Here is a 23,658-nt window from a genome sequence, read left to right as displayed (position 1 = left end):
ATCTGCTCATTCCTGACAGTGGGCAACTACCGGTGCATTAGGTCGGGGAGGACGAATGGAGATCTCCTTGGATGATTAGCTAGGATTTCGATGGGCAGGGCCCTGTCCCTTTCTCTCCCCCTCCCCAGATGAACATTTGGACAGAGTACTTGTATTTTGCCTCTGCCCATGGTAACCAAGTCTCCTTTTTCGGTGAGGAGGAATGGGCTTCGGTAAACAGATCTATTTGTGTGACTCCTATTACTCATTTGAAGCAATGTCACTCCTTTTTCCACTGTGGTCTGTGTGTGTGAGTCAGAGAGAGCCTAAACAGGCTTCTTTGAATTGATGGCTCACTCCCAGCCTCTCTTGACCAACTGCCAACCCAGCAGGGCGTAGCTTACCAACAAATCTTTTTTTTTTTTTTTTTTAAAGTCAGACTGATTCATAGAAACTCCTTTAAAACAGAGTGAAAAGAAACCGCCCATCACACACCCCAGCACACCAGCTCTGGAAACTTATAACCTCGGGAAGCAGGTCCCTCCCCTCACAGCGGTCACATACCTCCAGAAGAGCAGACCTGACAGCCACCAGCTCCAGCTCCTCAGGGCGCCTCAGTGGCTTGGACCTCAGGTAGGACAGCTTCCAATGCTGTGGGGAAGCTCAGCGAACTTTCTCTTTCCTCTGCTCTCCTTCTCCTGACCCAGTAGTCATCTAAGCCTTGCTTTTTCTTTTTTCTTGTGCTGTTTTTCCTGTGATCCTCTAAATTGAATTCTTGAAACTTCTGGCTACAAGTGGATACCCAGACAACTTTTTCTATAAGGTTCAGGAAAATGCCTGATGACGGGGGGTTGGGAGCCTCTGGGGAAATCAGCGGGCCTGGGCTGTGATTATGTTTTGCAGTAACTGGGTTCTTGCTTGGGAGCAGGGACTTTGGAACATGCCGGGATAAGGGATTCTTTATGGAGGAAACACTGCATACCTTTGAAGGACATACGGACTTGCCAGATGTTTTCCAGGTTGTCTGTTTTGATTCACGTTGCTTCAGGATTTGAGTTGTTTCCCTTGTCGGTTGTTTGCTGGTCTTTTTCGGTTGATGGATAGATAGGCGCTTTTCAGTTCACTTTTGCTGTTGCATTTACAGCTCGTTCATTCACTTCTGTTTAAATGTCAGTGTTGTTTCTCCCCTCGGGGATGGGAGGAGGGGGTAGATTTGTTTAAAGAAAACAGAGAGGTGGGGGTATCAATGGGTATTTGAAATGAAATGCGGGAGGATTTCATTCTGTGCAAATCAGCCTGATGTGGAACCCAGAGCTCCTTCTCTCCTTGCCAGATGTAGAGGATGGGAAGAAGCAGGAGGGAAACCGGGTTTGGAGGAAAGGGTGGGTCGGGGAAGGGAGCTTCATTTGCTCCTGCTAAAAAAAAAATGTTGAATGGCTTTGTGCTTCCACCCCAGAAATTTTAGTGCTGAGTGAAAAGGGCATATTAGAAATAATAAACTACTTTATTAGTTTTTAGGTGCATGGAAGGAAGTGATTGTTTGGGACCACTTATCTTCTCACTCTTCCAAAATGTGGTTGTGCACATGCAAAACCCTCTTGCTAATCAGAAAGTGAATCTGGAGAAAGGAAGAAGGGTGATTTCTATTTGCTTTTGTTTTGTTTTGTTTTATGTTAGCATTTTGGTTGGGGTGTGGCCCATTTCAACATAGATACTGGTTTTATTTTCCTCCCCTACATAAACAAGCCGAGGAAAATGACAGGATTCAGCTTGTCTGGCGAAATTAGGCTTTTCCTTTAGAAATGCCGTGCGTTGGAAGAGAAGATTTAAATGTAATCAGCCTGTGTACACTGTACAGACAAGGCGCCTCGTAAAACTGCCCTGGAGGGGATGATTAACTAAGTGCAAGGGAAACTTTGCAAGATGCAGGGAACTCCCACATTTGCTTAAAATGTTTATTATTTCCAGATTACATGGCTGTGGATTAAGGGAAGCCATTATTACAGTTGGTAGTAATGGTATTCTGTGAATCTAGTATGAATCTTTTTGCGGTTCTTGTGCAAGTTTAAACTCTAGGCAATACTTAACCAGCCAGCAGACAGAAAATACTGAGAAATCTGCGGGTGTAGACCATCCTGAATTGCATTTTTTGGTGCAGCGTTTCCCGATGCACTGTAGTTCTAGAAGTGAGAAAATACACTGTTATGTTATTTCCCGGAGTTTGAGGGCAGTTTTGAAAATGCTGTTCTAATTCCTGTTTTCCCTGCTGCCTCCAAGAAATGGTGAGGGAGCTCCTTAGCTGCAGGAGTTTTTCTGGATTTCAGCTGTAAGTCTTTGAAAATCCTGAAATGGGAGGGCTATCCCCCCCCCCCCCGCTGCCTCCCCCCCCTGCCCTGCGCCCCTCCCAAAGGCAGATTGGATTCCACCACAGACTCTGAAGAATAGGGTGGGGGTGGAGTGCTGTCTGGAGGGCTGCAGGCCATCCGGTCTGGCGTCCTGGTCAGAGGACCCCCCAGATTTTACATTGTTTGAGGGCACTAAACTATCCTGGGAGTTGGCAGAAGGCCATCAAGGGCCAACCGAGAGTGGACTCCATCCCAGAACAGAGGCTGGCTACTTCCCAGGAGGACAGGACACATCTCTGAGGAAAGGAAAGACATCCCTTCCACTGACCAGAAATACTGTGACTTTCTCAACTCTTCCTGCTTCCCTCTGGAGACCAGCTTAGGCCCATCCAGTTCCTGGGGACCAGCCAGACTCTGGGGGATGTAGGGCCTCTTGGCTTGGTCCCGGGGGTGGGGTGGGGTGGGGGGGCTCTGAGGGCTTTCGTTCAGGCCAGGATGCATTGGGATCAATGGAGAGAGCAGTCAGAGACCTAGAAGGCTTACAGATGAGGTAAACTCCTGTTCTGCAGACTCCTCAGAGCCTGATTGGGGAGTATATCTGAAAAATGGCCACAGAAAAGGGCACAAGGCAGATTTAGTTATGTTCTATCTTTAATTTTGTGTATCAGATTCTCAGTTTGGGAGGGATTCTCAGTTTGAAGATCTACTCATTCATTCTCCCAGCCTATGCAGAAGTCCTATTTTAACACCACCTTGGACAGATGGCCATTTTACGTGTCCTTAAAATATCCAGAATAGGGGGTCTCCCTACCTCAGACTGTGCCTCCATGCTTCCCTCCCCCATGCCGCCCCCACGTTGCTGGACAGCTCTAATGACTAGAAAATCTTAAATCCAGCACAATTGGCTTCTCTGTAACTTCTGTACTTCGTTCCTACTTCTGCAGTCCTGGGTGTGCAGAAATTCTCCATTCTGTTTTTGTTGTTGTTCTTCCCAGTGCCCCTTAGCCTCTAAACACTTGACCCTTAATTAATACTTAATCAGTAAAGCTTGATGGATCAGTATGATTATTATTACCTAAGACTCAAAAAGAACAGGAAGGCTTTTTAAAGCTTTGAAACCATATACATAGTCAGCCATACCCATGTGATCCGATTCTGAGGTATTTCATTTTCTAAATACATGAATACAGTTTCTTCTTTAACGTTCCACATGTATATACAGGGATGTCTAACACAAAAGCTCGGACACATTTGGGACTTTTGGATGTACAGACTCGGAGGGACACACCCAGTTGCTACCCACGAGGTCATGGTTGAATCAGCCCAAAACCAGAGACACAGTCTTCTAAGTTGGCCCTGTTGGGGTGATCCCGTAACTTGGCTTATAGCTCCTGTAGCTCACACCTTCACGTTGTTACCACCTGTCATGATAACTACAGGAACAAGTTGCCAACCCATTGTAACTCTGGACTAATTGCTGGCTTGCAAAATGGACGTCAGTCCTGGAGAAGAGCTCCTAATCTTCAGCCAGTGTAGATCTGAAATTTTCTGACCATAAATTTCTCTTTTCCAATCCTCTTCCTGATTCTGCTTAGATGATCCCAAATTTCTATTCAGTAATCAAGGGAGCCCAAATATGGTCCCAATTAGTTCACAATACCTGCCCCCGCGCGCCACCCCCCCACCCCCCCCCCGCCCCGGCCAAACACTCATGTCTTGAGACCACTCTTGTATCCATCCCTTCAGTCCTTGGTGACCTGACTGGGTAAAAATAATTTCTCTTAATTTAACTGGGAGATCCACTGACACTGAAGCATAAAGATAACCGTACAAACCCTTGTGGAGATTGCTGTTTCTCTCTCTTCCTTTTTAAGAATCTTTGGGTCAGCATTTTCTTCCCTGTTTTGGATATGGGCATTTCCTTGGAACTAAAATGGACTCCTCTGCTCTTGGTGCCGTTGGTTTTATGTGGGTGTGGAAGCTTTTGTAGTTCCTGAGTCTGTTTCATGAATTGTCTCTTCAAATGGGGCGTTAAAATCGAGAACATAGGCATAGTGGTTGAAAGTGGGGGCAAGAATCTTGGGGCCAATGCGAAGTGGCTGAATAGGGAGCTGGAGGGCTGTGGTCTTGGCCTGACTCTGCCCTATGACCATGGGCAAGTCACTTGTGTTCTTGATGGAGGGAACTGAACTTGATGGTCTCCAAAGCCCCTTGTGGCTCTGAAATTCTAGCGTTCTAAGATGTTATCGTCCTGTTTTGGAAATCCTTTGGCTCATGCTAAGAGTTTAATCCATAAAAATTGGTAGAAAAGTTAAATGAGGCATCATGATGCATTGCAGGGCATGTTACAGAGGATTGAGGGCCCAGGCAGACTCCTCTGCTCATCCACGCAGATTCCTTAGGCCTCATCATCAGATAGCAGTGAGCATTCACCCAGCTCTTGGAAGACTAGGAAGAGGTTTGATGAATGAAACATCAAGGATGCGAACCGATGAGAAGAGGCAGGCTATATAAGCCTGTTAAGACACTGACAACAGCAAGGGATTCATGAGTAAACGAACCAGGTTCAGGGAGAAACTGAGCTGGTCCTGGGAAAGGAACTCCACCCTCTTCTCTGGGAGGGAGACCCAGCAGGGGGAGGGTGTGGCAGTAAAGGTGTGGATGAGAGCGAATAGGAGAGGAGGGGGAGGGCGCAGGTGCAAATGCCTGCTGTTCCTCAGGCCTGTGCTTTGAGGGAGAGAAGAGGTGAATGAAGTGGAAAGAGAAAGACAGGGAGAAGGCCAAAGAGCAAGGGAGAAGTGTCAGGAGGATTCCACTCTCATTTCCTTCCTCCTTTTTTTTTTTTTTTTTTTAAAGTAGGCTCCTCGCGCAGTGTGGAGCCCAACGTAGGGCTGCAACTCACGACCCTGAGATCAGGACCTGAGCTGAGATCAAGAGGCGGAAGCTTACACGACTGAGCCACCCAGGCGCCCCTTATTTCCTTCCCTTCTTGTCTGGGGACCACCCACCCTCAGTGTTTCAGAACAGTCCTTAGGGCCAAATATTCTGCTCTTTGTCCCCTCAAAGGGGGGGGGGGGACATTTGTTGCTCAAGTAACAAATGTGGGTCAATACAGGCTTGGTGTCATTTGAATTTCCATTGAATATTTATGCCAACAGGCCAGTGATCTCCCTTGATGTTTTCCCTCTTTTCCAAAGGGTCAGATCAGAGCTAAAAGCAAAATGAGGTCCTTGATCCTTCGGCTTCTTTCAAATAATCAAAGACCCCTCCCTAGGGGGCTGGAGATGGGGAACTGGAGAGAGATTTGCCCCCCTGAAACAGTGAGCTGGGCGGGCGGGTGTGTTCCAGCTTCCCTTTGCCGGATGTGGCTTTGGTGGGGAAGGGACCCGGGTGCTGTGGGCGGGGGCCAGGATGGAATGTTGGAAGCGTGTCTCAGCGCTTGCAGTGTGGGGATCTGGTTTGGGCGTTCTGGGGGCCTTGCAGAGCTGACTCCTCCGGTGGGCCTGCTCAGCCCTATGACAGGAAGCCGCCGCCGCCGCCCTACGCACCCTTTTGAGGGGCCGTGCAGACCCTCTGATTAACTAGGAGCTGGTGGGAGGAAGAGAGTGAAGGGGAGCTCTGGGAGGAGTTCTAGAACGTCTGCCGAACCCTGAGACAAATCTGGGAGAGAGAAGATCATGCTGGAGTAGGAGAGGCCCGGCTTGGGAGATGGGAGATGGTGGGCTTCCGTTCTGGTTCTGGTTGCGCTCTGGGGAAGGTGCATTTCCTCCTTTGTTCAGGGATCGGAGTAGAGAGCCTCTAAACCCCTAAAGAACCAAGCGCCCCCAAAGAGACTGCGAGCCCCTGCCGCGCACCCGGCGCCCTGGCCCACGTCCCGCTGCAGGCTGCGTGCCCCCCAGCTCCGCGGGCTCTCGCAGCCGCAGCTTTGCCCGCTGAAGCGTGTTGCCGCCACCTACTGGTCACCCGCCCAAGTGCCGCCGGGCCCGGGCCACACCTTGATTTTCTTCCCAAACCCTAGTTATGGTCCTGGCAACCTCTCCCTTGAAGACATTCTGGTCGCCAGAACACTCCTCTTTTGTCAGAAGCAGAAGACAACTGCAGCTTCTGTCCTCACCCGGGGGACATCGCCCCGTGGCCCGGCCAGCTGCGGTCTGGGGGCGTGGGCCGGCCGCGCCACGGGGGCCCAGGTCTGGATGTTGCCAGATCCACCCCCTCCTTGGATGCGAAGGAGGACAAGGGGAAATGAGAGAAAGAGAGAGAGAGAGAGATTACTCTCCTTGGGAGCATTTGCAAAAACAAGATTCATGCTACTTGTTTGCCTTGAGCATAGTTGCTGGCCCTCAGATTCTACCAGAGAAGCTTAAAGCCCATTCTGCTGGCCTGAGCCTCTCACTGTACATAAAGCAACAAAAACAAAAACGGACAACCCTATAGCCTTTGCGCTGCAGGCACCAATCCTCACACTAGCCCTCTGAGGTCTACAGATCCCGGTTAGGAAGTGCTGGAGTCAACAAATCACCTTAATGTACACTTTAAATATCTTACAATTTTAATATGCCGGTTATACCTCAACAACACTGAAATTAAAAAAAAAAAAAGAAGTTGTGGCGTCAGGATTTGAACCTGGCACCCATGCTCTACCACTATGTACTCTTGTCTCTGTAGGAGCCACCAGCCAGAGGTAATGGGATTTTCCCAGAGTCAGCAGTTACTCGGAGGCAAAATTTGTTTCAGATTTTGTTTGTCTAATAGGTGCTCCCTTTCCTTCCTTCCTTCCTTCCATCCTTCCTTCCTTCCATCCATCCTTCCTTCCTTCCATCCATCCATCCTTCCTTCCTTCCTCCCTTTCTCTCTCTCCCTCTTTCTCTCTCTTTTCTTCCTCCCTCCCTCCCTCTCTCTTTCCTTCCTTCCTTCCTTTCTTTTTTTTTTTTTTTTAATAGCATGCTTGCTACCCCACCCTCATCCCTTGGTTCTTCATCCCTAACTATGCGAGAGTCTGTGCTCCTTTACACCAGTGACAGATACACACTACTCTTTCTATAATAACCCCCATTTGTTATCGATAGACCACATTTGGGAGATGGAGCTCCCTTTCCCCCAAGACCATGAAAACATAGTTGTTTTCCCTGGAGCACGTAGTTACTTTTGTGGCTTGATTCCTGATGTTTCTTCTGGTCATAAAATCTGCCCGCATGTAAAAACATCAGGCCCCAGAATGACGTGCATATAGTGAGGGACAACCTGAAATTCTTTCCTTCCACACCAAACATCAGATATCCAGAGGCAGGAGGAAATGGTCCTTTGGGATCCTGTCTCTCCCCATGTTTCCCACGGAGAAATTAACATCCCCCTCTCCCACCCTTATGTAAAAACAATATTTAGAATGGAAAGTACGCCTACATAAAACAACAATAACAATGGCCAGAAAAGCTCATCCAAGGTCTCATCCACTCAACCTGCTTTTAATCCCAGCCTTTTCCTCCTCTGGATACATCCTCTCCGACTGCTCCCAAAAGAGAGTGTTTCCTTTTCTGCTTTGGTGTTAAATGGACATCCACTTTGCCAACCCAAACGATCCTCCATGGGACACAAACACATCAAAACAAACCGACCAAAGCAGAATGAGACTCATGTGTAGAGAATGGAAAGGTGTTGGTGCTGCCAGTCTGCACAGGGAGAAGCGACAGGCTGCTGGGTGTCACGCTAGGGAGATAGCCAGAGATAGCGGCTGACTCCTGGAGATCATGTGACCAGGGGCAGCTTTGTCTTTCATGTTCTCTTGTGCCTTGCAGGAAACACCACGTCCTTCGTCAGATGGTGTGAGACAGCTTTCTTCAAAGTTCACCAGAAAGTTTTCCAGAAAGAGATGGAGATTTCATGATCGGGAAAACACAAATCAGTGAAAAGACAGAATAGTGTCTAACAGTTGAATAAAATCAAGGCTGTGTTATGACGTGATTGAGATTTGGGGATCCTAGGTGATGTCCTTTGGCTAGTTCTCTGGTAGCCTGAAAGTTCTGCGCAAAGGTGAGCATTCTAGAAAAGTTCTGAAGAGGCTGCTTTAGATTAAGGGCAGAACTAAGATCAGGGGTAGTAGTTGCCAAGAGCAGATTCTGATGGGTTGTCAGAAGGACTTCCTAATGGGAGGGTTTTGGCAAGTAGTGAGCTCCCTGTCACGGGAGGAGTGTAAGCATGACTTAGGTAGTTCTGTGGTGTAGATTTGTAGCTGAGGTTCCTATACTGGGGAGGAATTTTAAGGCCCCTCTTCTCAGTCCAGAGATTCTATAACTTAAAGAGATAGAAAAGTTAAATCCGTGGACAAATTGGGTTTAGAAATTTAAGATATTTTCCTTGCATCTACTTATTTCCTCTTAAATAAAAGGCAACAAACACATATATACCCTCGTATATTCAAATGTCAAAGTTACCCAGGAAGTATCCATATGTTTACAAAGATATTTATGTAGCAATGTGTAACACAGAGTTTGCATAGGATAAGATGCTCAATACATAGTTATAGTAATATAAATAATTTCTAAAAATTACAAAGGACTAAAGTTCACGTATGTAAGAAAAAAATATTGCCTTCCTAATAACATTTATTTGCTCACTGAATGGAAGTTTACTTGCTTGGTACCTGTCATAGATAAGACTCCCCCTTCAGAAACTTAGAATCTTAGGGGTTGAGGAGCCAAACATTTCCATAAGTATTTCTGTTACCAGGCAGGCTGCCATTAGTGGTTTTAATAAAGGGCTATGTAAGGACTATAGCATAGTAGGGAAAATGACTACTTCTGACCTGTGTATCTGGGAAGGCTTCCTAGAGGAGGCAGGGTTTGAGCTTCCTTGAAAAATTTTCGATAGGTAGTTCCTGGAGGAAGGACACTTAAAAGCAGGGCTTTTTCTTTGGAAACCACATTCTCAGGACTTCCAGGGCCTGAGTAAGGTGTTTGGAGCCTCTTCCCCAGTGATGAGTGGGAGGGGGTAGTGAGGTGTTTGGAGGATTTTGAGCAGAGGAGTGACAAGTTTGGATAACGCAGTGGCGCGGAGGATCCATCAGAGAAGGAGGAGCTCAGAAGGAGGATCATGCCAGAGGCTGATGCTGGGGTCCAGGCTAGGATGTGAACTGGGCAAGGACAGTGTGAGCAGAAGTAAGGAATAGGTGAGGGGTAAATAATGGAGGAAGAACTCATGACCTGACTTGCTTTGGGCAATATCATCCGAGAGGAAGGCGAGATGGGGAATTTGGCAGCTGGCCATTATTGCTCCCTTATCCCCAGAGAAGATTGGGTTATCCAAGGCGGTCAGGAAAATGACCAAACTGTCTTCTAGCTAGCCAGCGGATTCACATGCTCTCAGAAAGCTCTCTTGCACCATCTGGTAGAGGATGCCTCCGCTGTGCCTTTGTCTGGGAGAATCTCACCCACTCTCAAATGAATCATGGACATTTGAGCTCTGCGAGACTCCCCCTCTGCTCACACAGCCCCTGCCCTCCCCACCGTCCACCCCCGTTTCTGATTATGTGACACCCCCGGGGTTCAGGCTAGTTCTTCAGTGAGTCAGTCAAGCCCAGGATTTCCACCACTTCCTTTGCTGGAGAAGTGGGTTTTTGATTGTTCTGTTCTGCTGTATTGTTCCCAATTACTGTGACTTAGACCACCCTTAAAGAACTGTATCCCCCAGACTCTGGTGGCAGCTGTTCAATAAACACACACACTCTGCGGCAGGAAGAAGTTATCTGACCCTAGTTTAACAACCATGGATCCAAATTACGAACATCTGAACTCCCCTGCTGTGTCTTTAAAAGTCAATTATCCTCAAAGTCTCTGCAGTATTAGGTACTCATCAGAAAAGGAAAGGTGTTCACAGGGGCCTGATTGATTTCTCATGGTCAGGGCACCCTAAAAGCAAAGGCAAAGAGGCAATGCAAGGCAGTCTCGGAGCTATGTTCCTTTGGTTCTTGCATATTTTAGGGGAGTAGGAAGCCATAAAAGGAAGGCAAGAAACCAATAAAGGTTTAAGCGAATGGAGACAACTGGAGAGGACAGTTATCTCCCCCACCTCCACCCCACATGAATTAGTCCTTTACACCTCCAATCCCCAGCAATTGTAATTCTCAAGGTCATTTCCGCTAACTGTAATAACTTTCTTTTAGCACAGAACTTAATCCAAATCTAGAATGGTCAGTGGTTGTGAGGTTTGCATCGGGACTAGGAGCATAAAGAGACTGCTCCTCCTCTGTGCGCTGGGCAATTCGAGAAGAAAAGGGGATGTTTGTTCAAGAATAAAAGTTGGTGGTAGTAGAAAGGGAACCGTCTGGCTTGTGTGTTTGGAAGAAAGAACAGCAGAAAAGGGATGTCAGAGAGTTGATGTGTGGCCCTAAGTCTCTCTCTCTCTTTTTTTTTTTAAAGATATATATATTTTTTTTATTATTTGTTTGACAGAGAGAGAGACAGCGAGAGAGGGAACACAAGCAGGGGGAGTGGGAGAGGGAGAAGCAGGCTTCCTGCTGAGCAGGGAGCCCGATGCGGGGCTCGATCCCAAGACCCTGGGATCATGACCTGAGCCGAAGGCAGACGCTTAATGCCTGGGCCACCCAGGCGCCCCCCTGGCCCTAAGTCTCTTACCTTCCTTTTCTCTTAACGCTCAACTTCTCTCTAGAGTCCACATTCATGCCTCCTATTCTTTTCTCAGTTTCCCACCCAGTGCAGTGATAGCCCTGAGTACACCTGTCCCAAGAAGTCCTACTCTGCTTACAGGGATGGGCGGAGAAATGTGTTCCTTGGCACCTCACATAGAACAGTCAGTGGATGTCCTATCCTTCAAGAACACTGTGAATGGACTAGCGCTGTGGGCCTGGGTCTGAGAGCAGAAGTACCTTAAATGATTTTATTGGGAGTTCCCAAGCAACCAGCTGAGAAACTTTGGGACTGCCCCGTGCCCCAAATGCTCTGAGAGACAGACATTGCTCCTAAGTGTTCAGAATTGCAATGCTGTTATTTTGTACTTCCTGGTTCGAGCTGCCCAGCTGTGACTAAGGGTATGCTTTCCACTGGAGAGTGCCATCCAAAGCATTTTAGAGAGGTGTGAGGAAGAAGCCAATTATTGTTGTAGTGAAGCACATTGCCAAGAAAGTTGTAGCAGCCAATACTTCCAATGATACGAACGTTCAGAAATGGTCTCTTTTCAGTGCTTTTGTATGACACAAGATACACACCAGGGTAGGGAATAAGTCTCCCTGCAAGCTACGCTGCAAGTAGGGGGTGGGTGGAAGTTTCAGGAGCCTGAGACCGTCTGTTATTTATTCCCTTTGTGCTCTGCTGTTCGATAGATTCCCAGACATTCACCCACTAGGTAGCTCTCATGGTTGCCTATAAATATATCAAGATTTGCCCTTAGACGCACCTCTGGCTGAGGGTTTCTCTACTGGGGGCTCTCTAGTATGGGCAGTGGAAGGGGTAATCCGGGTTAGAAACTTAAGAAGATAGTTCATTCTGCTTCCAAATGTGTTGGGGAGGGCCACTGAAAACAATGGAAGCCCCTCTAAGCTGATGATGGATGACACTAATGAAACCTGAGAAATTGGGGGCCAGTGAAAAGATGGAGAAGCTATATGCATTATGTACTAGCTCCAGCCAGATAACCCCTACTTCTGGCTGGATGCAGCAGCCAAACGCAGAGGGAATTACGTGTTCCTTACACAAAGAGCTCCAGCTAATCCAAGACATTTTTGCTCCTTTCCTTGGTGGACAGATGTGGTATAATCACAGGAATCTAAGAAGAAAGAGAGTCACTTCTTTGCTCGATTCCCCCACCCACTCCTCCAGCCTGCACCAGGCAAGGGAATAATGATCAGGTGGGGCTTTGGTTTAGATCAGGAGTGAGATCCAGACTTGGTTCCTGTGGTGGTGGCAATGGGTCTCATTTCATAAGCAGACCAGAGCACATCTAGTTAAAATGCGCCATGTTCAGGCCAGGGACCAAACACTGCTCACGTCAGGCAAAGAGAGCTCTGCAGACAACTGGCATGAAGGATAAAGTGACCAGGACACAACAGCAGAGCACACGCAACACAGATGGGGAAATGCCAGGCCCTGAAAAACAGGGGGCACTGCCCAGCAGTGGCACTATAAGATCTCTTGTTCAGAAGGCCATTACCCTTAGATCAGGAGTGAGATCCAGAGGCTGGGGGTACAGTGGATGGGCCGAAGTGAGGTTCAGTAGGAAGATGGTGCACGGAATGCAATAACGATCAAGTCATCAAAATGGAGAGGGTGAGCAGGGATGAAAGCAATGAGACTTACTCTGGAGGGTTATATAGCAACCCAAGGAGCCTGAAAGGGTTGCTGAATTCCTAACAGCATGTAAGGCAGGGAATGCACAGTGTTTCCTCCACCTCACTTAAGAGGCCTCACTTGGTGTATTCTACTCTGTTCTGGGCCCCTCAACCGCCTCCCTCTATTAGGAGGAGGATGTTTGTCAGTTAGAAGTCAAGGAATAAAAAAGACATTTATAGAGGCCAAGGAGGATTAAACATATGACCTGTCATGTAACATTTGTAATCCCCTGCAGTCAGCTTCTTCCTTTCCTCATGAGGGGCAAGATCAGGATCCAATGATGGTGTGCATTTTGGGGGTGTCGGGAGGACGGTCAGGGCCGAGAAGACTGAGCTTTCTCCTTCTGATTCCTGAGGGTGTGCTCTTAGTAGTCTCCCCACTCACAGGGCAGGGATTAGGCATAATGGCAATTTCTAAGAGGACCAAAATAATTTATACACACCGCTTGGTGAAGTACATAGCAGATATGCTATTACTTGTACTTAACATGGGGTAGCTTGGTGACTAACTGACTTGTTATGTTGGTAACAGCTACTCTCAGTTTCATAGGATATTAATAGTAATGCTAATAACCACAACCAAAGCAGTCTCATTAGTATCTGCCATGTGGTGGATGCTGCTAGTTTCACAAACATGGTCCATAACCCTCATATTTTCCTGTGTGACCGGCATTATAGCCCCTACTTTATAGAGGAGGACACTGAGAACGGGAGGACATGACTAGATGATTCTAACTCAAACTGTTTAATTCAAAAACCTCTTTTCACTGTGCATTAAAGTAAAGCAGAAAATCGTGGACGTATGCGTGACCCGCGGAAAGCAAAAATGAATTTGAATGTGCAGAGAGATTATTAATAGCAGGCATGAAAGCTCCAAGCTTTCCACCCTGAGGCAGCAGGATAAACTTCATGATTTTTGTCATTCACAGTGAAATTGGACAAATCCCTACAAAGTAGCCTGGGTTGGAGGGAAATGCTGGGACTGGGAAGGAAGGCAGGGGTTGTTGGAGCAGGTTGGGAAGCCACAGGCTGCCTCTCATGCCTGGCCTGCAAAGAGCAAGGCCCCTTCGTGTACATTAGAACTTTCTAGATTTTTTTTTTTAAAGAACATTTTAGATTTTGAATACCTGATGGGGAAAGTGAGAGGAGATAAGAGGCATTTGGAGTGTTGAGAGAAGCATCAGTGCTGGCCACTAAGTACCCAGGACAATAGGAAAGTGGCTCAAGCAGGCTCAAAGCTTCAATTAAGTTAGGTGGAATGAGAGAGAGGAGCGGGACAATTGCAGGATGTGCCCAGCCATCTCCTCCCTAGGTGGGGACATCCACACCTCCACCCTGGTGTGAATAACCTGCAGCTCTTTGAATGGAACCTTCCCTCTGCAGCTGACGTAAGTCAGAATAGCCACTCCCATGAGCATCCTTCACACTTTCAGTGGGCTCCCGTCTCCTCTGCTGAGATTATGGCTGAACAGTTTGGTTTATCTATGCCCATTCTTAATCCATATTCATTCCCAATCCTCCCAGCATGTGATTTATGCATTTGCATATCTTCTCCACGGACTCCTGAAGGATTGGACGGTGTGTAAATGTCATGCACAAACAGAAGGCTCATTTAGTGGTGTTTCAGTCTGCATACTTCAAAAGCCCCAGAATGGACATACTGCATCAAAGAAAACACAGCATTACGCCCCAGACCAATAGCAGAGTCCCTACCATGAGGCACATACAGCCCCAAGGCTCAGGTGCCGCAATACAAATCTGAAATGTTCAATCAGTAGGTGATCGGACCATTACACTTTAATTAGGTTATTATAATTATTGAATACCAAACAGCATTATAATAACAGAAGTTGTGGCTCCTACATTTTACATCTCACCCGGGAGAAAACAAGTAGCCTATTCAGTCTTATGGGCATCGAGTGTTAGCTGCTATTTGGCAGAAGGGATCCACTTCTATTAATGTCACAGGGCGAACAGTTTGATAGAGCCGCAGACGCTTCCCTAGTGGAAAATGGAAATTTATGGGACATTGTTGCACAGAGACCTGGAAATTACAGCTGCAAAAAGGCCTTTTAAAAGATCAAAGTCTTATTTTGGTTCTTAAGACACAAACAAAATAAAACATGAATAGTGCTAAAGTGTGTGTGTGTGTGTGTGTGTGTGTGTGTGTGTTTCCGGAAACATGCTCTATTAGAGAGAGGAGTATATAAATACTTGAGAAGCAGAATTATGTTTATATTTAAGTATATGTAAATAGATAAAGAGGCATTTAGGAAAGTAGATTAACAAGATGTTTTCAGGAATTTATAATGAAATCGTGATGGTTTTTATTGAAATTCTTCCTGATTTTAGCAGATAGTCCACACGTGTGGGGAAGCTGAATCGTCTGATTGAATCTGACAGTAACCTTCCCCCCCACTTTATCTTCTCCTTTCTTTTCAGAACTCTTCGTTGCTCTTTGAGGCATCAAAAAGCCAAGATGTTGGTATTACTGGCTGGGATCTTTGTGGTCCACATCGCCACTGTCATCATGTTATTTGTCTCCACCATTGCCAATGTGAGTAATATGTTCTTTTGTTCATTCATTCACCCAGAAATTATCTGAATATTTACATAAAGTGCTACAAAAGAAGTTTGATCCACAATCCCTGCCCCTCGGGAATATACAGTTTCGTTGTGGAAAAAAAAAAAAAAAAGCACCCACTGGCACGTCAAACACTGAAATAGCAGGAGGAGAAAAGCCGGTGTCTACCAGAGTGAGCCCGCCAGGGCTGTGGGCGGCTAGAGGCTGGAGAAGACAATGAGGCTTCTTCAGTCCCTGGCAGAACCTTCTCCGGAGGTAGAGCTTGGAGGATGGGTAGATGGGCGGGGTCTCTTGGCGGAGGATGAATCGCGGAAAGAGCACAGGGATGCATTCCAGGCAGGAGGGCTAGCCAAGGTGCCCCGGTGAGAGGGAGAGGCTTTGTTTCAGGGCAGCGTGGTCATACCCATGCGGCGAGAGCAGAGCTTCCTTTCCGTCTGGGAACCTTGATTAGAAGGATAGAGGGGAGGGAGAAACGATGAGAGGCTTTGGTTGCCAGACTGACACATTCAAATTCTGAACTGAGAAGAGCACGTGAAGGTGGAATTGTGCCAGATTAACCTGGTTCCAGGGAATTAACTCACTCAAGCAAAACAATGTAAAAAAAATATTTTTCTCAGAACCTTGGGCTACTCTGACCTCTAGCGGTCGTTTATAGCACCACATTTGCTTTTATTGTGCTGTTCTCAGAAAGAAACAAGACAGCCCCTGGCACGCAAAAGTCAAGGCCATCCGTCACTAGACGGGCAAATGGTGGCTCCAGACTCTGATTAGGTCCATGTTACAGTTCAAGGACAAATGGGTTTCGAAGTTCAGATAGGAAAGTTTGGCTGCCATTGGTGGATGTGATCGCCAGGAGCAAGGCTGATTTAAGAATCTTAGCCCATGAGCCCTCCTCCAGACTTCGGGTCAGCCATTCCGGGCCCCAACCCCTAAGTCTCTCAGGGTAACAAGCGTGATAAGTGACTTCAGACAGCATTAGTGGATGCCAAAGTGCTGAATATCTGAATTATCAGCTCCTAATATAGGGCTTGGCATACAGTTGCTTATTGAATCAAGAGCAGGTGATCACACATCCTTGGCCCTGGCCTTCCAGCAATGCTCATTCTAATAGGTGCTCTGCGTGCACAAGCCGGGTGTTTGTTTTCCAGAAGAATAATTGTTTTTCTTGGGCCGGGTGGGAAGGGACACTGGCACCACAGTGAGCCTTGAGGAATACATGTTGGTCACTCCTCTACTTTCAGGGGCCCCCATATCCTTCTGCTTAGATGGAAGTGGCTTCTTGACACCAAGACTCATTGCTGTTTTCCTCGTTGTCCATATGTTTCCTATTTGCCTCCAGTTGAGCGTTTTTTTTTAACCCCCTCAGGGCCCTTACATGAAATGGTCTATTTATTTATTTCTTTATGTATCTGAGAGAGAGAGAGAGAGAGAGCGAGCATGAGCAGGGGGGAGGGGCAGAAGGACAGGGAGAAGCTGGCTCCCCGCTGAGCAGAGAGCCCCCTGTGGGGCTTGATCCCAGGACCCCCAGATCATGACTTGAGCAGAAGGCAGACACTTAACCCACTGAGTCACCCAGGCGCCCCTAAAATGGTCTTGATAGAGCATATGGATGGTACGTACTTAAAACCAATCGCCTCAACTGATGTTTCTCTTTCTCAGAACCTCAGAATTTTAAACCACTTTTTTTTCTTTTTGAGTAATAAGGAATGTGAAGCCCAGAGAAACTATGTGATTTTTCTTCAGTCACACAATCTTCCACCTTTTCTCTTGGCACCTCTGTGGCTTCAGTTTTGGTCACACCTCATTTCCACCAAGAGGTGGGGTGCTTAGCCATGTATGGAGCTCAGTATGGGGTGTTGCCGAAGATTCGATCTGGACACAAATCTGACTTGCTATTTCTTTTCCTTTTAAAGCAGAGGGTCAGCTTTTTTTTTTTTTTTTTTTAAGATTTTATTTATTTATTTGTCAGAGAGAGACACAGTGAGAGAGGGAACACAAGCAGGGGGAGTGGGAGAGGGAGAAGCAGGCTTCCCGCGGAGCAGGGAGCCCGATGCGGGGCTCGATCCCAGAACCCTGGGATCGTGACCTGAGCTGAAGGCAGATGCTTAATGACTGAGCCACCCAGGCACTCCATGACGGTCAGCTTTTATTTTATTTATTTATTTTTTAAAGATTTTATTTATTTGTTTGAGAGAGAGAATGAGAGAGAGAGAGAGAGTATGAGAGGGGGGAGGGTCAGAGGGAGAAGCAGACTCCCTGCTGAGCAGGGAGCCCGATGCGGGACTCGATCCTGGGACTCCAGGATCATGACCTGAGCCGAAGGCAGTTGCTCAACCAACTGAGCCACCCAGGCGCCTGACGGTCAGCTTTTAAACAACTGTTTGTTTCCTTTTGGTTTCAGGTCTGGGTGGTTTCGGATATTACGCAAGCATCAGTCGGTCTTTGGAAAAACTGTACGAGTGGCGGCTGTGAAAGCATCCTGTCATATGCCAGTGAAGGTATGTGTTAGAGGGCTGTGCTCAGTAGGATGATTCGGGTGGTCAGGGAAGCATGCAGCCTGCCGGGGACTGCTTAGCCCAATACCTTGTTCTCCTCCTCCCGTGTCCACAGACGCCCTCAAGGCGGTGCAGGCCTTCATGATCCTTTCCATCATCTTCTCCGTCATCTCCCTTGTGGTCTTCGTGTTCCAGCTCTTCACCATGGAGAAGGGAAACCGCTTCTTCCTTTCCGGGGCCACCATGCTTGTGTGCTGTGAGTATCGTAAGGGTGGGCTCCGGTTTATGCCAGAAAAGCTTTTAGGGCGGCCTTCCCGTGGGTGCTCCTGGCAGTTTGGACAGATGAGCACATGCCACATGGACAATTTTCTCCTCTACTTTTTTGTTCTCTTTTTGAGAACCCCTGCTGGTGCTTGGCATAAGTACTGTCATCTGCTTTAAACAGACTGCCATGTTTAAACCTAGCGCTCCCGGGCTGGGGTGGGGGGGGCAGGTGGCCACCAAGTGGCCGGGCCACGCCCACTGCAAGCACTTGTACAGGAGACACTCGAGGGCAGGAAGGTGGGCGTCCTTAGACGGAGCCACTGCCATAGTGCATGCCAGCCCTGCTGTTCTCTTTCTCCTGCCGTTCTTCCCCAACACACACGACTGGGTGCAAGGCTGTGTTCTTTTGCATCCTGGGCAGCCTGCCTACATATGCTGGGGTCCAGAAGGAAAAGCTGGGTGGTGGACGTGAAGTCCTGTGTTTTACTTCACACTTGCAGCTACACAAACCAGTGTAGGTGTGAGAGCCCAAACACCTCTAGTTTATCAGCACAACCGTCAAGGTTGGTTGGTTCAGGGCAAATCAACAGAACTATCATATAGGGCTAAACAGCCAGATTTTATTTTCCCAGTGAAATTTCCCATTTTGCTCTGAGGGAAATAGGATCTTTTAAAAGTTATACAATTTTTTCTTGGTTTTAATATAAAAAACCGAAAAATGAGACATTTTTTTTTTTAATTTTTTATTGTTATGTTAATCACCATATATTACATCATTAGTTTTTGGTGCAGTGTTCCATGATTCATTGTTTGTTCATAACACCCAGTGCTCCATGCAGAACGTGCCCTCCTCAATACCCATCACCAGGCTAACCCATCCCCCTACCCCCCTCCCCTCTAGAACCCTCAGTTTGTTTTTCAGAGTCCATCATCTCTCATGGTTCGTCTCCCCCTCTGACATACTCCCCTTTTCTTCCTCTTCTATTATCTTCTTCTTTTTCTTTTTTCTTAAAATATGTTGCGTTATTTGTTTCAGAAGAAAATGAGACATTTTTTTTCGTCCCCCTTGCAGGGTTGTGCGTTATGGTTGGGGTGTCCATCTATACTCATCATTATGCCGGTGGTTATGGAACCAACTACTCGACCAGTCACCATGGCTACTCCTTCATCCTCACCTGGATCTGCTTCTGCTTTAGCTTCATCATTGGTGTGCTCTATCTAGTCCTGAGGAAGAAATAAGGCCGAACAAATTCACGGGGATCCGGGGGGTGGGGAGAAGGAAGCCGTTGAATCTGGGAGGGAAGCGGGAGATACTCTGCAGGAAAAACCGAGAGAGGGGAGGGGGGCGGGGAGGGGAAGTAGGGTGGGAGAGGCTGAAATCCAAACCATTCCTGAGGAGGTTCTCTGCTGGGCGAGCCCCCACCCTTGGGAGAAAGTAGTTGGCTAGCGCTCTGCTGCTCCCCGGATGCAGCCGGAGAGCCTCTCTCCAGCCACCAGACTTGGCCTTCGGCTGTTCTCAGTTACACACACTGCCTGGGGCCCCATCAACTGCCACACCACGGGCTCCACTCCTGAGGCTGAATTCTGGGTCTCGTGCTGCCGTCCTCAGACAGATTGCATCAAGTTAAAATAGCGGTACAAGTTCCAGCAAGAGCAGATCTTGTTTTTGTGTTGAATATGCTAAGCCTGGAAACCATCGTGCCTTTCTGACCCAAAGCAAAACATCGCATTCCGGTCTGAAGGTCCCATATGAGGGCTTTGGCCAGTGAGCCATTATCCCTCTTTAGAACAGATATTTAACTCGGTGGAACTCAGTGGTATTTGTGACGAAATGGGAGAAAGACATATAGTCCTAAGGCCAAATTGGTGGGTGAGTTAAACCAAGAAAGAGAACTTTTCACAGTGGAAGTCCTGGGGGATGATCAGAACCCAGACCGGACCTCACACAGCTGTCCCTCCCAGAGACCTCTTGCTATGGACTTTGCTAGGCCTCTTGCTTAAAGCCAAAGCAGCTCTTTTGGCATTTCTGTAAAGCCACCAATGACCAATTCCGTGGTGAAAGCACCACACAAATTATGGGACCAAGGGGCAATCTGGTGACAGTGCTACAGTAGGGTTATGTTTTTAGGACCCCCTGTCCATGCAATCAGTGTTTCTTTTGAGCACATACTGGGAGAGAGATGGACATGGTTCCTTGTAACATGATTTATTACTCTCCCTCTAAATTATAACTTTTGAGGACATTTTGTCAAATTATCTGCATTGGGGATCGGGACTCCTAGTCTCAGTGGTAGCTCTCTCTCTGACATGGGCTGGAGCCATTGCCTTTCCCACAGGTGAGGCAGGGCAATTCTGGAAGCTTAGTAAAACACAAACCAAAACCAAATAGATCCTTGGGTGAAAGGTGCTATATAATTGGAAAGTATTAAGCATACTAGATTTCGGTCATGATTAGAACAGAGTGCCTGCCTTCCCAGGAAAATTAGAAAATTCCCACGAGACAAATAAAAACATAGGTGTTGGGTGGATATTTTCTTTAAGAGAAAAAAATAAAAAGCAAAAACTCTTGTGGTACCCAGTCAGTTGGCGATTGGGCTGTCTGTTGCCATAGGAGCATTTCTATAGAACTTGGTAGCAGTATCTTATTCCTGGGTAAGCAGGCATGGCTCTGGCCTGGAGCAGCTGAGCCATCTCAGATTCTGTCGAAAGGGGTTGTTTTGGGAAGAGATTTCCTTTATTACCTGAGAAGAAGATCTACCCCAGGGGGGATCTGAGACATCTTGCCTACTTTCCTTCTCCCAGCTCTCTCCTTATCCCATTTCTTACGTAATTTTCCTTTCTGGGGGTTGCCATGCCATGATTGCTGGTATTTATGTAAAAGGACTATGACTAAGTGTATTGCTCTATGTTCATTCTGGTTAAGGGAATATTGAAGGCAGGCCACCAGATTACCTGGGCTGGGGGTAGAGAGATGGCAAGCAAAAACTGTGGGATGATGAACTTTTTAATTATGACTTAATTATCACATGATTATAGAAGGCTGTCTTATGTGCAGAAGCATACTTACATATCAGATATACCCAAAAGAGATACTCGCATTATGTTGAAAAGTCAAACTATGACTGGAGTGAAACATGTATTCCCTTGTCTTTTACTTTATTTCTGTGACATTTATGTCTCATGTAATTTGCATTACATTGGTGGGTTGTTCTAGTACTGTATTTGGCTTCTTTAATAGATTGATATTTCATATACTATAATTGTAAATATTTTGATACAAATGTTTATAACTCTAGGGATATAAAAATAGATTCTGACTCCCTTCACCGTGTGAATGTTTTCTTCCTAAAAAATGCAGGACAGTAGGGATAGTAGTGACATTTGTGCCTAATGAAGTTGTCAATCAGTGTGATTCGAACAACTTGGCATTTATTTGAGACATTAAACTACTTTCTGGTGATACATTAGGCATTCTACAATAATTCTTTCAGGCAAATGAACGTTATTAGATATAGTTTTATCTTACATTAATTAAACCTCTAAAGCAAAAAAAAATAGAACTTCATAAGCTAATACATCAGGGAGATGTTGTGGTCTTGAATCAGAATGACTTATGACATTAAGAAATCAGATACTTGTGAAGTTTCTTTGAAATAGCCAATTCCTCTAATGTGTCTTCAAAATATAAAGCAATTCACAAAGGTATGCATCAAATACATACCTTTGCAGAAACCCATTCACTGCATAAACTGGGCATATCTGTACGGGGCAGGTGAGAAAAGGAAAGCTTTACTGTTTTCTGTGAGCAATAAGGACTGGAATTAACAGTGGAAAAGCAGAGTAGATACTTTGTACCCTAGCATTGTGTCAACACTATCATTCAAATGGTTTTGATGTGGATTTGGTGCTCTGTCAGTCCCCCTGTGGTTTTGGATGAAGTAACTGCACAGAGTAATACACAAAAAATACACAATGGAACCTGAAAATAAAACTCTAACATATTTTAAAGTCAATTAATCAAATTGCATTGATTACTGATACCCTCTCAGAGACCTGTGTGATTTCTTAGATCACTTCTGGCATACTGTCATAAGAGGCTACTTCTCTCCTTTTGTTCTCCCTGGGATTCATTCCCCCATGTCATTTGCCTGGTCATGGGTCAGACCTCCAAAGCATCCTTTCTTCCTTTCCTTCTATAGATCTTTAATCAGAATCTCCAACAAGCTCTCAGAAGTGCTCAAAGTTTCTCTTTTGCCAAGATGAAATCTTCTATCTCAAAGACCTGGATGGTGAATGGGGGTGTATTACTCAGGATTCTCCAGAGAAACAGAACCAATAGGATGTGTAAATTATATATAGAAAGACATTTATTTTTTAAAAACTGGCTCACATGATTGTGGAGGCAGGCAGTTTCAAAATCTGCAGGGAGAATAGGCCTGGCAGGCTGGTGCCCAGGGAAGAGCCATTGCTGCCGTTCAAGTCCAAAGAATGTCTGCTGGCAGAATTGTCCCTTGTTTGGGGGGAGGAGGTGGTCGGTTTTTTGTTTTATTCAACTGATTGAATGAAGCCCACACACGTTACAGAGGGCAATCTGCTTTACTCGAAGTTCACTGATTTAAATGTTAATCTCATCGAAAACACCTCACAGAAACATCCAGAATAATGTTTGGCCACCTGTCTGGGCACCATAGTCCAGCCAACATGACAAATGAAATTAATCATCATGGGGGAAACATTCTAATTAAGAATAAGGCACCAGGTTACCAAACATTTTCAGAAATAATTTAAAAGAAGCTTAAACAGTGGAAATCTTTATGTTTACAGTTGATACTTAGAGAAATAGTAAGACATGGGGGTCAACTTGAAAGATAATCTTGGATATCCTATGAAAAGACAGGAAGTTGTCAGAGTCCCTTTTATAGGGGAGCTTAATAAATATTTGTCAGAGTCAATGTCTTAGGTAGGGTCAAGTTGAATTAAAGTGGTTAAGAAAATACTCTTAGGTGAAACTGGTCCAAATTTATGAATATAGGAAACATGAGCTGCAGAGCTCTCCATTACCACTTAGGAATGGTTAGTAGACAGCTACACCACTCTTGTGTTGGACCCAGCCATTATAATCCCCGTGCAAAACCCCATTGGCTTTGAGGCACAGAAGAATATTTCAGTAGGGCCTTGAAAGAAGGCATATGAAAACTAAGAGGATATTGTGCAGGACTCCACCCTTAAAAAGAGAAGCTCTCTCCTATGTTTACTAAGAAATAGTCAGACTATACCAAAATACAGATAAAATTCCCTAGCAAAAAATGTGTACACGAGTTTAGAAAAAGACTAGATTTTAGGGAATAGAAAAGAATGGGGTAGAGTGGTAGGAGGCAGGATGAAAAGAGGAAAACTTGCTGGAAATTTTGGAGTAGATTCTGAAGAGAACTGATTCATTTTAAAGAGGTATTGCAGTCCAGCAGAGCAGGCAGCAGGTGGAGAAGGATGTACACTGATGAGGTGGAGCCCAAGGAAAGGAGTGTTTTGGAGTTCTACCCAGTCTTGTTTCTGGAAGGGAGACATCTGGGGCCTCCTCATGGGGCAGGAGGGTGACCATTAAAACTTGTATTGATAAACCACTGGGGGCTAGGTGCTGCACCTAGAGGCTAGGGA

At 46.3% G+C, this 23,658-nt stretch overlaps 1 protein-coding gene across 2 annotated transcripts; it reads left to right on the top strand.

Moving 5' to 3' along the window:
* The first annotated feature begins 442 nt into the window (after positions 1 to 442).
* On the top strand, positions 443 to 22,016 carry EMP1 (epithelial membrane protein 1). 2 transcript variants are annotated; one of them, XM_027594845.2, is made up of 6 exons: positions 443 to 612; positions 8,117 to 8,351; positions 15,103 to 15,217; positions 17,646 to 17,742; positions 17,855 to 17,995; positions 19,076 to 22,016. In XM_027594845.2, exons 3-6 carry the CDS (start codon positions 15,140 to 15,142, stop codon positions 19,240 to 19,242), a joined length of 483 nt encoding a protein of 160 aa, XP_027450646.1. In that variant the 5' UTR covers positions 443 to 612; positions 8,117 to 8,351; positions 15,103 to 15,139; the 3' UTR covers positions 19,243 to 22,016. The 2 variants fall into 2 exon arrangements, with proteins under 2 accessions (XP_027450646.1, XP_027450645.1); XM_027594844.2 differs by lacking the exon at positions 8,117 to 8,351 and having other exon boundaries at positions 445 to 612.
* The last annotated feature ends 1,642 nt before the right edge of the window (positions 22,017 to 23,658 follow it).

The sequence above is a fragment of the Zalophus californianus genome, chromosome 9 (genome assembly GCF_009762305.2).
Source record: "Zalophus californianus isolate mZalCal1 chromosome 9, mZalCal1.pri.v2, whole genome shotgun sequence".
Taxonomy (NCBI): domain Eukaryota; kingdom Metazoa; phylum Chordata; class Mammalia; order Carnivora; family Otariidae; genus Zalophus; species Zalophus californianus.
This window is presented reverse-complemented; position numbering and strand designations above follow the sequence as displayed.

What these genes read in the sequence shown, in the direction of transcription:
- EMP1 (XM_027594845.2), top strand. Translation starts at nt 15,140, where the DNA reads ATGTTGGTATTACTGGCTGGGATCTTTGTGGTCCACATCGCCACTGTC. An exon ending in CCTGTCATATGCCAGTGAAG is followed by an intron (nt 17,743 to 17,854) that starts GTATGTGTTAGA and finishes CCGTGTCCACAG; the next exon opens with ACGCCCTCAAGGCGGTGCAG. An exon ending in GGCCACCATGCTTGTGTGCT is followed by an intron (nt 17,996 to 19,075) that starts GTGAGTATCGTA and finishes TCCCCCTTGCAG; the next exon opens with GGTTGTGCGTTATGGTTGGG.